We start from the raw sequence: 15,689 nt of genomic DNA, 5'->3' as shown, positions 1-15,689 counted from the left end.
CTGCTGCCTAAAATGCTATCACTCTAGATATTTGTGTGGTTCAATTCTTTGCTTCCTGATAAGAAGACTTTATCACACAGGTATTCCCTGACCATACTGTATCAACTGCCTCCCCCCAGAATTCTCTGTGACCCCAACCTTCCTTTATTCCTCCTCCATTCCACTTAGTAGCATCTAATATATTGTTTCTCGATGTGCAGTTATTATCTGCTTCCGCCACTAGACTCTGGGCGCCATGAGCGCAGGGACTATTTTCTTTCTGTTTATAGCTATATCCTCAACTGCTAGATTAATGCCTGGCACACAGTAGGTGCTTAATAAATATTTATTTAATGAATTACTAACAATTCAATGTTTAAAAAGTTGAATTTACTTTCTTCTATGTTGAGTCAAAAGCTTTCATTTCATTAAGAGTACATTTATCTTGAGAAGCACTGAGTAATGTATAGAATTGTTGAATCACTATATTGTACACCTGAAACGAATATAACATGGTATGTTAACTACACTGGAATTAAAATTTGGAAAAAAAAAAACCCTCTCATTTCATTGTTTGTATCTGATTTTCTGTTTTAAACACAGTTACATTGCAATACCGTATATGTTGAGCTTTTTCAGTTTATTAAGCTAATCAGAAAAATTTGGCTACTGAGGCAACCATGATGTATTTATGAGATCTTCGGCGACCATAATGATGTTTGACAACAAACAAAATGGTAATTTCTTATTGCATTTAAAATATGTTGCCTCTGTATTGGCAATGATCTGTGATATAAAAACATAAATGCCATTTCTTCTCATTTCATACAAATACTATTAGAAATCTGTCAAGTTAAAGCCAATTTTTATGAATGGTTATCAGATCTTGTCTTTCAATATCTCAGCATCTTATTAAATCCATTTATTTTTCACGCCACACACAAGTACTTCAATATATATTAACAATAGTGTCTATACAAAGCACAGTTCGTGCAATTTTTCTTGCCTTTTGCCTTTGCAATATCAGTATGTAAAACATCACGTTTTCCCTATGTATTTAATAATGTGTTAAAAATCCGATCTCAATATATAAAGTTGCTTTCTTCTGTTAAGTATGTGTAATCATCTTTATATTTACTTGCCTAAATATACTGTAACAAAATAAGCAAAATGGAAAGATTCTTAGCTATACTCCTCTTGAGCTTTGTTATAAATATCTCATGATCTGAACCTTTAAGGTAATTCACAAAGTGTGGTTGATGTCATACTGGAATATTTCTGAACTTCTTTATGAGCAAATGTTCCAACGGTAATTCTAAATTAGTCAGTCATAAACATCCACATTACAGTGTCAATTGTATATGATTTTTTAACAAGCTATTCTATAGTGGTATATGTTTTTCTCTCTTGTAAAATGTGGGAATCCACTTTTGATATAATATAAATGAGTTTTCATTGCCAGATTTAAATTTTTCTTAATTTTTTTATTAATTTTTTTTTAATGTTTATTTATTTTCAAGAGAGAGAGAAACAGAGTGTGAGCAGGGCAGGAGCAGAGAGAGAGGGAGACACAGAATCCGAGCTGTCAGCACAGAGCCTTATGTGGGGGTCAAACTCACGAATTGTGAGATCATGACCTGAGCCAAAGTCGGATGCTTAACCAACTGAGCCCCCAGGCACTCATCCAGATTTAAATTTATCTATACTTTTAACATTAGCTATTTCAAGTGAATGTATGTTATACTTTATAGCAAAATTATAATTGTCAGGAAGTAGCTGGCATAAACGATCTTGTGAAATTTCACTGCATTAAACATGTCAGACCAGTTACCTTATTCCCAACCACCGTAAATGATGAATCCTGATGACAATAAACATAATTATAACGTGCTACTTTAAGGTATGTTAAGATCAAATTTTGGGCTGATGGCATTAATTTTGTATGCTATAATTAATGTAGTTATTGTTAGTTGAAAATCATGTGGTACCAGTACTATATAACGTGTCTTATTTTAAGCCTGAACATTCTGTTGGGCACAGCAGTGATTACTCTTTAATTTTTTTTTTCTGTTTAATCAATGATCCATTTGTAAAATTATTTTATCTTTATTTAAAATAAGTTTTTATGGGGCGCCTGGGTGGCGCAGTCGGTTAAGCGTCCGACTTCAACCAGGTCACGATCTCGCGGTCCGTGAGTTCGAGCCCCGCGTCAGGCTCTGGGCTGATGGCTCGGAGCCTGGAGCCTGTTTCCGATTCTGTGTCTCCCTCTCTCTCTGCCCCTCCCCCGTTCATGCTCTGTCTCTCTCTGTCCCAAAAATAAATAAAAAACGTTGAAAAAAAAATTTAAAAAAAATAAAATAAAATAAGTTTTTATAAATATAGCCAGATAAGAAAACTTACACAGTACTCAGATTAGCTTTAGCATTATATTATTACATAGGTCATATGACTTGTTTACTAGTTCTTAAGATACCTTACCATAAGACACTGATGCATCTGGACTAATTAATCACATTCCTTTATTCTCCAAACTCTGAATCAATTGAGAGAGATTTAGGTGTAAGACAGATGGTCAGTAAAGCATTGAAGAATGTAACTTGTACCATGGTCAAAATGGAAGCCATAATATTTATTCCAAAGTCTAAGACCTGGGACCTGGATTGGGACAGAATCTGGTCCACAGATACACTCCCCCAGCTAACAACAACAAGCACAGCAAAGAAGTGTACACACGAGGAAAGGCTCTCACAACTTCCCCTGTCAGATCACTTGCACTTCCTCTAGAGCTAAGGAGTGAGTTTGAGTTTGAAAATATTATTTCAAAGAATAAAGCTAGAATGTTGAAAAAAGATATTTCCCATTAAATCAATAAATATGACTAAGACCTTAAGTGCACCCTAATTTGTTACATTTTTACTCTGACATATGCTAATTATGCTAATGGCCCAGATTGCCTGGAGATCCTGATGACCTCCAAGATGTTACCATTTATCATTGGTTATTTAACACTTTTGAGTAAGCATGCTAAATATTATCACAGAATTTTAAATAAATAAACACACACACAGTTTCTCTCTCAAAGACATCTCAAGAACCTCTGAAACATCTTTCTGGATGCCTACTGTTGCTTTTGTCAGAGGTTGAAAACCATTGATCAAGCAATTTCCTTTCTCAGACTGAAGGTTGATTGGGATGTAAAAGAATGTGGCTTTCAGTGACTTGAATGCCACATGACTTCCAATGCCATGACCTCTAATAATTTATTTTGGTCCAAGAGGATGGCCTGGAGCAGTTGCCCTCAATCTCTCTTCTACAGCATACCTAGGGGATGGCATTCAGGTGTCAGACTCACTCCACCACATGAGCCCAGATGTTCACATAGCTGTGGCTTGGTTGATATAAGATGTGGATTATGTGCAACTTCTGACCATAGGGCCACTGACCATAGTTCCATCCCTTTGTCTTCCACTGCCCCCAAGACACCAGTGTCTCGATCCTGTGGCTAAGAAGCCTAGTCCTGGATGATGGGTATGAACATTGCTGTTGCCTATGCTGACTGCTGGGTTAAAAAGGACAGTATATTGAGAACTTGCCCCAAATCCATACCATTTGTCCCATTGAATACAAAGAGAAAAGAAATCACAAAGGGTACACAGCAAAAGTGTCTCAGAAGAATTGTGCTGTGTCACTGTGTAGACTCCAGTTCCTGGGTGAAGAGAAGTAGTGAGGGACTCAGTCAGGTAGATATGTTCAAGGAGAGTATTTGTCATGGATTTTTGAACCAAGGTCTGAAAACAAGTATCCCTGTGCCACTTCTTTCTTAAGGATGAGATTCCCTCAAGTCAAAAGAGTCTGGAGGCTGAATTTCAGGGCTGAGGATCATAGTGTCCCTAATGAATAGGAAGAAACCTCATGGATGGTGGCAGCAACATCAGTGGAACAGGGTCACTCAGGTTTTGGGAGTACCCCATTGCTCCCCTCTGGATCTTTCCTTTCCACAGCCCTCTCAGACGGCCCATGTCTGGGACCTCCCTTGGTGGGAATTTCCCATATATAGCTGGCTCATTCTGGAGTCTGCTTGAAGAATCCAGGTTAATAGGGGCTCCCCAGAACTGAGGATGGGGGCATCAACAAACACTAAAGAGCTCAGGGTGCCAGGAAAGATAGGCTTTATTTTTACATATTGATAATGCTGTGGGAAGCAGAGTTTTCTTGTAGCATTCAGGTATTGATGTAGGAAAGAGCCAAGAGGTCTGAGGTTTTTAGCAAAAAGAGGAATTCTTTAAGTACACATCTAGGCATCTTAGTTCAGGAGGAGAATGAGAACAAGGTGCAAGTGAGGAATGTCGTCAACTCCAGGCTCAGCCTTGGCTATGGATGAACCAAAGCTCATCAAAAGCTGCAGCCCCCAAATCCATGGCAACAACTGGAACACCCAGAGGACTCCCTCTCCCAGCAGTTGGAAGGCTGAAGTGGGCCTAGACAGACATCCGGAAACCGATGAGACCCCAGAGAGGAGCAGCTTCCGAAGCCAGTGGTACAGCAACTGTGGACACAGCAGGAGGGGACAGGTGGGGGGCAGGGAGCTGGGCAGAGAGCCAGGGCCTGTGGGGCCTGAGGGGCCTGAGCGAGGCACTTCGGTGGACACTTGGGAAGACACTTGGCAGGGAGCTGACACTTCTGCTGGGTTTGCTGGCTGGACATCTTGGGGAAAGTTCAGTTACTCTGAAAAGCAATGCAAAGGTTTTGAAAGTTCAGTGACTATAAACTTAATTTGCATCAGTATTTTTCTCCAGATTCTGAAGTTCTATAACTGATTCTATGACTCCTGGATCCATATCTTTATAGCAGAGAAGCCCCACTTTCCAGGCATAGGAAAAATCAGGCCAGGGGTCAGTAACTTCTACTGACCTGATTCTCCCAAGACTCTTGACTTCTGAGGCAGCAACTTGGGTAGTTTCCAAAGTATTACCTTTTTTTTATAATATATTCTAATTTATGCATTCTAGAAACCACGTGGTTAGCCTGAGTCCATGGTTATACCACATGTCTTCTTCACCTCCTTTTTTTTTTTTTTTTTAATCTTTCTTACATCATGGGCTTGGCCTTCAGTTCTACTTTTCAGCCCTATGTGTGTCTCTTGTCCTAAAAACTAGCTTCCCCCACCCCGACCCCAATCTCAATTAACACTCATCCCTTCTGGGATTGCTGCTTCTGAGCCATCTGATGATTTCTGTGAGCCTGATCTTCCTGAAATTACCAGTTAGTTCCCATTCTCTCCAGCCTAGAGTGGTTTGTCCCATTCAGCTATGGTGTGGCAATTCCAGCCATTCCCAAACTGCCATCCGATGAGTAAGGACACTTACCTTGCTTCCCAATGTCAGGCAAGCAATGGATAGGTCAGGGGAAGTGAGGAGACAGTATGGTCTGAGGCCTTTTATACACATCCTGCACTCAACTCAAGAGAATGAGCCATGATAATATGAAAGCTCTTCCCAACCAGGTGGTTATGATGGCAACTTCCCACATTCCTGTGGCTCTGTCATTCTACCACTTTATCACTCTGGATCACTACTGGATCCTCATGAGTATTTTTCCAGAACATCCCTTCCCTCTATAAAACTTAGAAGTATTTCCATAAAGATAAGAAGATCATGATTTACAAGGGCATTTACAATGGTCACCCTTGGGGATTGAACTTAGTGTTTCTGCAGGAATCTAATGCAAGCTTTAGACGAAAATCTAAGGCCATTATTGTTGGATCAATCTAGGACATAGATGGGAGTTTCTGTTGATTCTATTATCAGTTTGAAGCCAATAATCTTAGCACCCCTGGGTCACTACTGAGGGCTTAGTGTATCTGATTCAGATCCCAGGGTGCATAAGACATCAACCAACAATGTAGCATCATAGAAAGGCCCAGTTGGAAAGGATTTCAGTCTTCTACCTACAATACACACAGATGAGGAACTGAGCACCAGAGAGGGCAAAGGAGATGTTCAAAGTTGTGCAGTGTCTGAACTGGGAGCCAGGCACCTTTGACCTCAGTCCCTTCTTTTGAACCTGCTTGGTCATGTCCACTAGAATCTATTACCTCTCTGCCCACCAGATCCTTCTTCTTCATGCCACTCCCCACTCATTTGTTTTCCTTAGTTTATTATTTTAACCACTCTGTCACCAATATAATAAATGTTCTTGGTCCTTTGGCTTATTAATGCACTTGACTGACAAAACACCAACCCTGGCTAAAACCTTCATGCTATGCCTAGCTGCTATAAAAACAAAAACAAAATCAAAACAGACTCTTTGCAGGTTGGCATCATCATAAGATCATGACCATCCACTTATGCTGGGCCCCAAACACTGCTTGGTGATACTATATACTTCTCTGTGTTCACTCCACACACACACATCATGCCTTTTCTCCTCTATGAACCTCCAAAATATTCACTGTTACCTCTAGACAGATGATACTGCCTCTACTCCAAGGGTCAGACAGTAGTTGTCAAATGTAAGGCACTTCAGCTTCCCACTATTGGGTCTTCAATCTTATGCCTATAGCTATCCTTTATGATCTCCTTGTTAGAAGAGATATGGCCTCTTTTCCTTTCGAAATACTGTCCCTGCTACTTTGCTCTGGGTCCTTGTGTGTTCAGACTCAGTCATATTAGTTTTTCCTGTGAAATGTTGTCATGATGCCCTATACTCCTATAACACCATTCTTGTATTTATTTTTCAGTATCACTCATCCTGGATAGAATGAAATCTCCATGTTCCTCAGCGCTTGCACAGTGCCTGACATATTGTAAGTGCTCAACAAATATTTGTTGAATGCCAAACTATGGAGAGAGACTAAATGTCCAACAACTGATGAATGTATAAAGAAGATGTGGTATTGGGGTGCCTGGCTGGCTCAGTCAATTGAGTGTCCAACCCTTGAATTTGGCACAAGTCATGATCTCAAGATTTGTGGGATTGAACCCTGAGTCAGGATCTGTGCTGACCATGTGGAGCCTGCTTGGCATTCTCTCTCCCTCTCTCTCTGTCCCTCCCCTAATCATGCTCTTTGTGTCTCTAAAAATAAATAAATAAACATTTTTTTAAAAAAAGATGTGATGTCAACAGCATATAAAAGAATTATTCACCATGATCAAATGGGATTCATTCCTGGGATGCAGGGCTGGTTCAACACTCGCAAAACAATCAATGTGATACATCACATTAATAAAAGAAAAGATAAGAACCATATGATCCTGTGAATCGATGCAGAAAAGGCCTTTGACAAAACTCAGCAACGTTTCTTAATAAAAACCCTTGAGAAAGTCGGGATAGAAGGAACATACTTAAAGATCATAAAAGCCATTTATGAAAAGCCCACAGCTAACATCATCCTCAATGGGGAAAAACTGAGAGCTTTTTCCCTGAGATCAGGAACACGACAGGGATGTCCACTCTCACCGCTGTTGTTTAACATGGTGTTGGAAGTTCTAGCATCAGCAATCAGACAACAAAAGGAAATCAAAGGCATCAAAATTGGCAAAGATGAAGTCAAGCTTTCACTTTTTGCAGATGACATGATACTATACATGGAAAATCCAATAGACTCCACCAAAAGTCTGCTAGAACTGATACATGAATTCAGCAAAGTTGCAGGATACAAAATAAATGTACAGAAATCAGTTGCATTCTTATACACTAACAATGAAGCAACAGAAAGACAAATAAAGAAACTGATCCCATTCACAATTGCACCAAGAAGCATAAAATACCTAGGAATAAATCTAACCAAAGATGTAAAAGATCTGTGTGGTGAAAACTATAGAAAGCTTATGAAGGTAATTGAAGAAGATACAAAGAAATGGAAAGACATTCCGTGCTCATGGATTGGAAGAATAAATATTGTCAAAATGTCAATACTTCCCAAAGCTATCTACACATTCAATGCAATCCCAATCAAAATTGCACCAGCATTCTTCTCGAAACTAGAACAAGCAATCCTAAAATTCATATGGAACCACAAAAGGCCCTGAATAGCCAAAGTAATTTTGAAGAAGACCAAAGCAGGAGGCATCACAATCCCAGACTTTAGCTTCTACTACAAAGCTGTGATCATCAAGACAGCATGGTATTGGCACAAAAACAGACACATAGACCAATGGAATAGAATAGAAACCCCAGAACTAGACCCACAAATGTATGGCCAACTAATCTTTGACAAAGCAGGAAAGAATATCCAATGGAAAAAAGACAATCTCTTTAACAAATGGTGCTGGGAGAACTGGACAGCAACATGCAGAAGATTGAAACTAGACCACTTTCTTACACCATTCACAAAAATAAACTCAAAATGGATGAAGGACCTGAATGTGAGACAGGAAACCATCAAAACCCTAGAGGAGAAAGCAGGAAAAGACCTCTCTGACCTCAGCCACAGCAATCTCTTACTCGACACATCCCCAAGGGCAAGGGAATTAAAAGCAAAAATGAATTACTGGGACCTTATGAAGATAAAAAGCTTCTGCACAGCCAACAAAGCTAAAAAGGAAACAGCCAACAAAACTAAAAGGCAACCAACGGAATGGGAAAAGATATTTGCAAATGACATATCGGACAAAGGGCTAGCATCCAATATCTATAAAGAGCTCACCAAACTCCACACCCGAAAAACAAATAACCCAGTGAAGAAATGGGCAGAAAACATGAATACACACTTGTCTAAAGAAGACATCCGGATGGCCAACAGGCACATGAAAAGATGCTCAGCCTCGCTTCTCATCAGGGAAATACAAATCAAAACCACACTCAGAAATCACCTCATGCCAGTCAGAGTGGCCAAAATGAACAAATCGGGAGACTACAGATGCTGGAGAGGATGTGGAGAAACGGGAACCCTCTTGCGCTGTTGGTGGGAATGCAAATTGGTGCAGCCACTCTGGAAAACAGTGTGGAGGTTCCTCAGAAAATTAAAAATAGATCTACCCTATGACCCAGCAATAGCACTGCTAGGAATTTACCCAAGGGATACAGGAGTACTGATGCATAGGGGCACTTGTACCCCAATGTTTTTAGCAGCACTCTCAAGAATAGCCAAATTATGGAAAGAGCCTAAATGTCCATCAACTGATGAATGGATAAAGAAATTGTGGTTTATATACACAATGGAGTACTACAGGGCAATGAGAAAGAATGAAACATGGCCCTTTGTAGCAACGTGGATGGAACTGGAGAGTGTGATGCTAAGTGAAATAGGTCATACAGAGAAAGACAGATACGATATGTTTTCAGTCTTATGTGGATCCTGAGAAACTTAACAGAAACCCATGGGGGAGGGGTAGGAAAAAAAAAGAGGTTAGAGTGGGAGAGCGCCAAAGCATAAGAGACTCTTAAAAACTGAGAACAAACTGAGGGTTGATGGGGGTGGGAGGAAGGGGAAGGTGGGTGATGGGTATTGAGGAGGGCACCTTTTGGGATGAGCACTGGGTGTTGTATGGAAACCAATTTGACAATAAACTTCATATATTGAAAAAAAATAAAAAGATGTGATTGTGTGTGGTGTGTGTGTGTGTGTGTGTGTAATGGAATATCACTCAACCATCAAAAAGAATAAAATCTTGCCATTTGCAACAATGTGGTTGGAGCTAGAATGTATTATGCTAAGCAAAATAAGCCAATCATAGATAGACAAACACCATATGATTTCACTCATATGTGAAATTTAAGAAACAAAACAGATGAACGCATGGGAAGGTTGGGGGAAGAGAAGAGAGAGAAACAAACCACAAGAGACTCTTAATGATAGAGAACAACTGTGTGTTGATGGAGGAAGTGGGTGAGAGATGGGTTAGATGGATGATAGGTATTAAGGAGGGCACTTATTGTGATGAGCACTGGGTGTTTTATGTAAGGGATGAATCACTGAGATCTGCTCCTGAAACCAATATTGCACTGTATGTTAGCCAACTAGAATTTAAATAAAAAATAATAATAAATATTTGTTGAATGAATTAATGAGTTATTTGTGTTTGAGACAAGGGTCTGCCTCCTTTCACACCTTGAGAGAGGTGTACTTGGGAGGACAGGCACATGTAGCAGGTGTGGGAGACACTCCCAGGGTGGAGTTACCCATACTGACAAGCTGCAAGAATTTTGCAGTGGATCAGGGCTCTGGTCCTGGCTCTGCTACTGCCTCTGGGTTTCAGAGGAGACTGGATCAGATTATCTAAGTACATCACCAAGCCAAGCCTATATTTGCACTTATGAGCATCAGACCTCCAAGTGCTGCCTTTCCTGTTTTTCTCTTTTCCCTGAACATATTTTACCTGGGATCAATGTGGAAGTGAACTCAATGAAAAGGAGAAAGATGAAGGCTAGTGTGTATATGGTGATGTGGAGTATTGGAAGGTGTATGAAGTTGTTATATGAGATAGCAACTTCATATAGTCTAGTTAGTTCATCCCACTTATCAGACAAATTCCTTACTTAACTTCTTGTCTGGTTGTACCAAAGCAGAGAATTATGTATATATGTGACTCACCTAATTGCTCTTCTCCTAGTTGCAAATGTGAGCTCTTGAAGTCCTGATCAGCAGGGATAGGCAAAGTTATGTTCCTTCCATGCATGGCCCCCACTAAAATATTGCAAATAATTTCCAAAGGTTGTAAAACATTGTTCTATTGGATTGACTCAATACCACCAATGAACCACTGGTTCAATGAAGAAAATTATTTATCTTAACAGAAATTCCTTTCTTATAGTAACTTTGCAAATATCGCTTTAAAGACATTTATTTACTGAGTGATGATTATGTGCAGGGTTTTGTGAATTCAGAGAAGATTAAGATTCTTCTTTGTCTTAAGATGCAAGTGGGATAATAAAGGGAAATACTGGGAATTAAAATTTATTCTCAAACCATCAAACATGTTATTTGAATTATCACAATATATCAGCTCTATGAGTTTCTTAATGTTAACCCCACTTTACAGATTAAAAAAGACTGTGGCCCAGAAAGAGAGTGAGCACTAGTCAGGAAGTGAGAGGAACTGGTATTCTAGATAGAAGGAAGAGAAGCACAGGCATAGGCATGGAGATGTGTAGGGGCATGATCGTTTCTGGAAACAGATGGGCCATAATATTTGGTAAGAGCATAGTATTGGGCACTAGCTGGGTAGAAAGAAATGAAGGGCCCAGAACATCAAGAGTTTTACTTGTTGGGTTATATACTTTAGCCTATAGATCAATGGCTTCTAAATTATACTGCTTGGAACCCTGTTGCCAAGGATGTTCAAACATCAACTCTTCCAAGAGCCACACCTCTGGGTAGAGTGAGTTGATCTGTGTTGCTGCCTTTCCAAACTTGTTCCCTGCCTCCTCCATTGTCTATTGCATCAGCTCCATGTCTTTACATGTCATGGAAGCTGGAAGATGAGTCTTGGAATCGGAGAACTGGCATCTTGACCATGGGTATGTTATTTAATATTTTTTTGAGATTCATCTTTTTTTAAATCTGTATAATGGGATTAGTAATTAGAACCTCAGAAAGCTATTGTACTGTGATAATGCAGATAACATTCTACAGATAGTAGTTTGGAAATACATTTTAATTTCTTTCCTTTCCTCAACATCATGTCCCATCATCACATGGGGGTCCCTAAACTTTTTGAGTCACAAAAATTAAAATATCACAAATACTTAGTTCCTGACTAATTGGGATGCCTGGGATGGGGATCATGAGCAGAAAACACTCTGGGCTTCTGACTTACCCCCGTTGCAGAGTAATTATACCTGTACCTGCTTTATATATTGAAGGTATACATTCAATTTATTTTTTTAAATTTATTCATTTTTGAGAGACAGAGCATGAGGGGGGAAGGGGCAGAGAGAGAGGGAGACACAGAATCCGAAGCAGGCCCCAGGCTCTGAGCTGTCAGCACAGAGCCCGACGTGGGGCTTGAACTGACGAACTGCGAGATCATGGCCTAAGCCGAAGTTGGACACTCAACTGACTGAGCCACCCAGGCGCCCCAGGTGTACATTCAATTTAATTTGAAAACAGTATCATGCTGCTTTAAATGGTTTGACCAAGAAAATCTGGGCATCCCTGACCATTTAAGCAACAGAAGAACCTGATAAGATTTACATTTTAGAAAGATCACTCAGCTCAAGTGAACTTAGGTGTTATGATTTAGTTACTCAAGAAGATGAAGTCCGTGGTGAATGTCCAGGCTACAAGTTTAATGCGAGGATTAGAGATGGACGCAAGTGAGCTAGCTCTTTGTTAATGAGCTTGTAGACAAGGGACCAGTTGGAGGGTTACTGAAGGGTTTTTACTTGGCTGAGTTGAGTCTGGACACAACCCATGTATTCCTGGATTCTGTTCTTATCAATTGAAGCACTTCCTAACCATCCTGCCTACTTGAGGAGTCAAGCATGCTATAGATTCCTGCTTGTCTTAGGTGTGCCCCTTAATAGAAGGGTGAGACCAGCCTTGGCATGCATGAAATTCAGATTCTTATCAAGCTAATTCCCAAGTGATGAAAGAACGGAAAACAAAGATCTTCCTTTTGCAAGAGTAGTCAGACCTTTGAACAATCTTCCTATAAGCCAGAATCCCAGTGGGCAAGCAGACATATGGGTCTGACCCTGGCAAACATCACTGAGAGAGTATTCATGGTTCTTCCAAAGGCAATGGGATTTATACCTGGCTTGTTCAAGGACTAATGTTGCTTTTGCTTCTCTTGGGGTGGAGGGAACAGTCATGACCCATGTTCAATGACCTGGCCCCATTGGTCTCAAGCCATCCCAATTAGTGTGTAAAAGAGAGAGGACAAGACTAACTCAGCATGACACATTCCCATCACTTCCATGAGGTGGCCTCAAAAGTCAATCACCTTCCCTTATCTGTATAGTGTGGGCTACAGACATAGGCCTACTATATATAATATGGTGGTTAAAACAAATGCTTATGACCAAGGAAACCAACACCCTGCCCAGCACTGAGTAGGTGTTCTGTAAGCTGTAGTTACAATGTAAGTATGATCATTATTGACTGAAGTCCTGGGTATTTCCCAGCTTCTGAGTCTTGTTCCTGTGGCACTGGTGGGGGGCATACACAAAGATCATCTGGTAATGGTATTATAGCCCCTCTTTTCTCTCATATATCCAACTGCAGAAAACTCCCTTGGATTGAAGTAGCAGGTTGTCCCTGGAGCACAGGCCTGGTCCTGACACTGAGGTATGAGTCATTTGCCTTCTCTAGGCCTCAGGGTCTCCATTTGTGAAATGAGTGTTTGCTGCTGTGGTTTTTATCTTGTTCCCTGGCATAATCATGAGAGAGCTCTGTGCTTGGAGCTGTCAGATCACACTAGATCCTGGGTGACATGATGAGTTATCATCCTTAATAGTTGTAAGGATCCTTCTACTATGTAACAAATGTTAAGATATACATATAGGCTATACATATAGGCTATAATGCCTCTTTCAACCCCAGGCTCTACCCTGGCCCCTCAGCTGACTTCAGTGAGTGGGGCAATAGCTAAAACATCTTGTTGTGTCTTGTGTTTACAAATGTCACCATCAAACAATACCTTTTAGTCTTAAGATAGGAAGGGATGAAGAGTGAGGTCACTTTGCCTGTCTTCTTCCTATAGACACTGATCCCCAAAAAATACTTCTAAATCTTCCAAGAAAGTAGGGCCCACAGCCTATAGTGACAGAGCTTTCTTGCTCCTGTGTGACTTCATTCCTCTCTTCTGATGTCATAGTAAGTACCTCCCACCAGGCTTCACAGGACAGCCCTTTGGCTCCATCATCTTCCCATTCTTAAAGACTGCTGTACTAATAATGTCTCTGACTCATCACAACACCATGCTAATGACTTCACTATCATTCTCCCCACTGTGCCAAAGGAAGATAACTCAGGAGACTGTATTTTCTATCCTGCAATTAACACATCTTCAGAATCATCAGAGAAGGATAGGGACTGTGAAAACCTTTTACCACCACCACTGCAACTACTGATCCAATAATTATCTTTACCTAGGAAGGCCACTACTATAAAATATGAGCATAGGGGGCGTTCATTATTAAGACTTAGGCAAGTTCCTCAGACTTTTTGTGCCTGCACTATCATCTGTGACATCAGGACTTTCTGTTCTGTTATTCTGTGAATGTATAGTTCTCAGCCATTCATACTTTCAGAGACAGTGGTCACCCACCTCTCCCTAACATTTGTACCACATTTCATATGATTTGTTTTTGCCTCTTAACAACCCTGTGGGGTGGATATCACTACATACGGAAAAACTGAGCATTGGAGAGTTTAAGAGCAAGTGCAGATCACAGTTTCTTGGTTCTGAAGTGATAAAGCCAACCCAGCAAGGATTGCTTGAAACAAGGAAGTTGTTCTTTCAGTCTTGGTCTAGGTGCTGTTATAGATCAGGGATTCTAAACCTGGTTGTACCATCTGAAAAGCACTTTTAAAGTTCAGATTCCTGGTCCCCAACTGAGGCCTATTGAGTTATAATCTCCACAGAATGAGTTCTAAGCATTTGCAATGTTTAAATCCCCAGGGGATTCTGCTAGTTTGGAAACTATAGTCCTAGAGTGTTCTGTTCTTGGAGTACAATAGAACTGTACCCAGCCCACAAAACATTCTGGTAACGTTCCCACAGCCTCCTACCTTCCTACAAGCTCTTCTGGGGGTCCTCATAGACAGCAGACATAGGGAGGACAGGCAATTCACAAAATCCTTCAGCCCTCGAGGGGTCTTAGCACACATCTAGTATATTTTTCTACCTGGTGCTTCCATATTCTCTCCTGTATGCTTAATGATAAGCTTTCTGGGATAAACTGACTTTTAGTTGGAGAACTCTTTACCTCACAAAGCAGCCCATTTCTTTCTATTATCTTTGTTAGAAATTTTTCTTTAGAAATGCATGCACTAGATAATAAATGATGATAATGCTTCAAAAAAGCCATTCTTGACGTAGCTGGCACTTCAGTACTTGTTGAATGACTGAATTAATGAATAATAAATATGCTATTTGGCTTAGTTATATGCCTTCCTTCCACAACTAAGAGTTGAAGATTCAAAGTCATTTTACTCAATTCACACAGTGAAAATTGTGGCAGAATTAGAACTATACCTAAGGTCAATTGATTTCCAACCCATTGTTTATGCCTGGGGGTGGGCAGAGGAGGAGAGGGACACAGGTAGCAAGAGGAGAGCAGATTCATTCAACACCACCCCCTTGGGGGCACAACATCAGAGTTAAGCGTCTATGTCTGCACCCAGATCATCTGGCTTATATTCCAAGTTCCCTTATTTATTGGTTGCACAAAATTAGGCTTGTCACTTGTCTTCTCTGTGCCTCAACTGCTCATGTGTAAAACGTGATAAACATTAATTCTATTTCCTAAAACTGTTGTGAGGATTAAATAAGTAGTATGTATATGGTAATAGTAGAGTGTTCCTCCACAGTAAGCTCTGTGTAAATACAGAATATTGCTGTTGCTCTTTGTGCTATTATTGTTGTAATATTTATAATAATAATAATAATATTTAATATTTGGGTGGTTCATTGTCCCTTGTTATAATATTTATATAATTATTTATTATTGTTGTTATTTGGTTAGTTCACTATCCTTTATTGTAATAGTTATAATAATTTAATGGTAATTATTTGGATAGTTCAGAATTCCTCAGTGATGAA

General features: G+C 40.1%; 1 protein-coding gene across 2 annotated transcripts; it reads right to left on the bottom strand.

Annotated features, from left to right (window-relative positions):
- Positions 1-4,131: 4,131 nt before the first annotated feature.
- LCE7A (late cornified envelope 7A) lies at positions 4,132-13,680 on the bottom strand. Of its 2 annotated transcripts, none has more exons than XM_086715269.1 (2): positions 13,563-13,680; positions 4,132-4,704 (listed from the first exon to the last, which is right to left on the bottom strand). In XM_086715269.1, the coding sequence occupies exon 2, from the start codon at positions 4,681-4,683 to the stop codon at positions 4,372-4,374; it is 312 nt and encodes a 103-aa protein (XP_086571395.1). In that variant the 5' UTR covers positions 4,684-4,704; positions 13,563-13,680; the 3' UTR covers positions 4,132-4,371. The 2 variants fall into 2 exon arrangements, with proteins under 2 accessions (XP_086571395.1, XP_086571394.1); XM_086715268.1 differs by lacking the exon at positions 13,563-13,680 and adding an exon at positions 5,346-5,443.
- Between the last annotated feature and the right edge of the window lie 2,009 nt (positions 13,681-15,689).

Source organism: Puma concolor, chromosome C1 (assembly GCF_028749965.1).
Source record: "Puma concolor isolate L17-30 chromosome C1, mPumCon1.1.hap2, whole genome shotgun sequence".
Taxonomy (NCBI): domain Eukaryota; kingdom Metazoa; phylum Chordata; class Mammalia; order Carnivora; family Felidae; genus Puma; species Puma concolor.
Note: the sequence above shows the minus strand (reverse complement) of the source record. Positions and strands in the feature narration are given on the sequence as shown.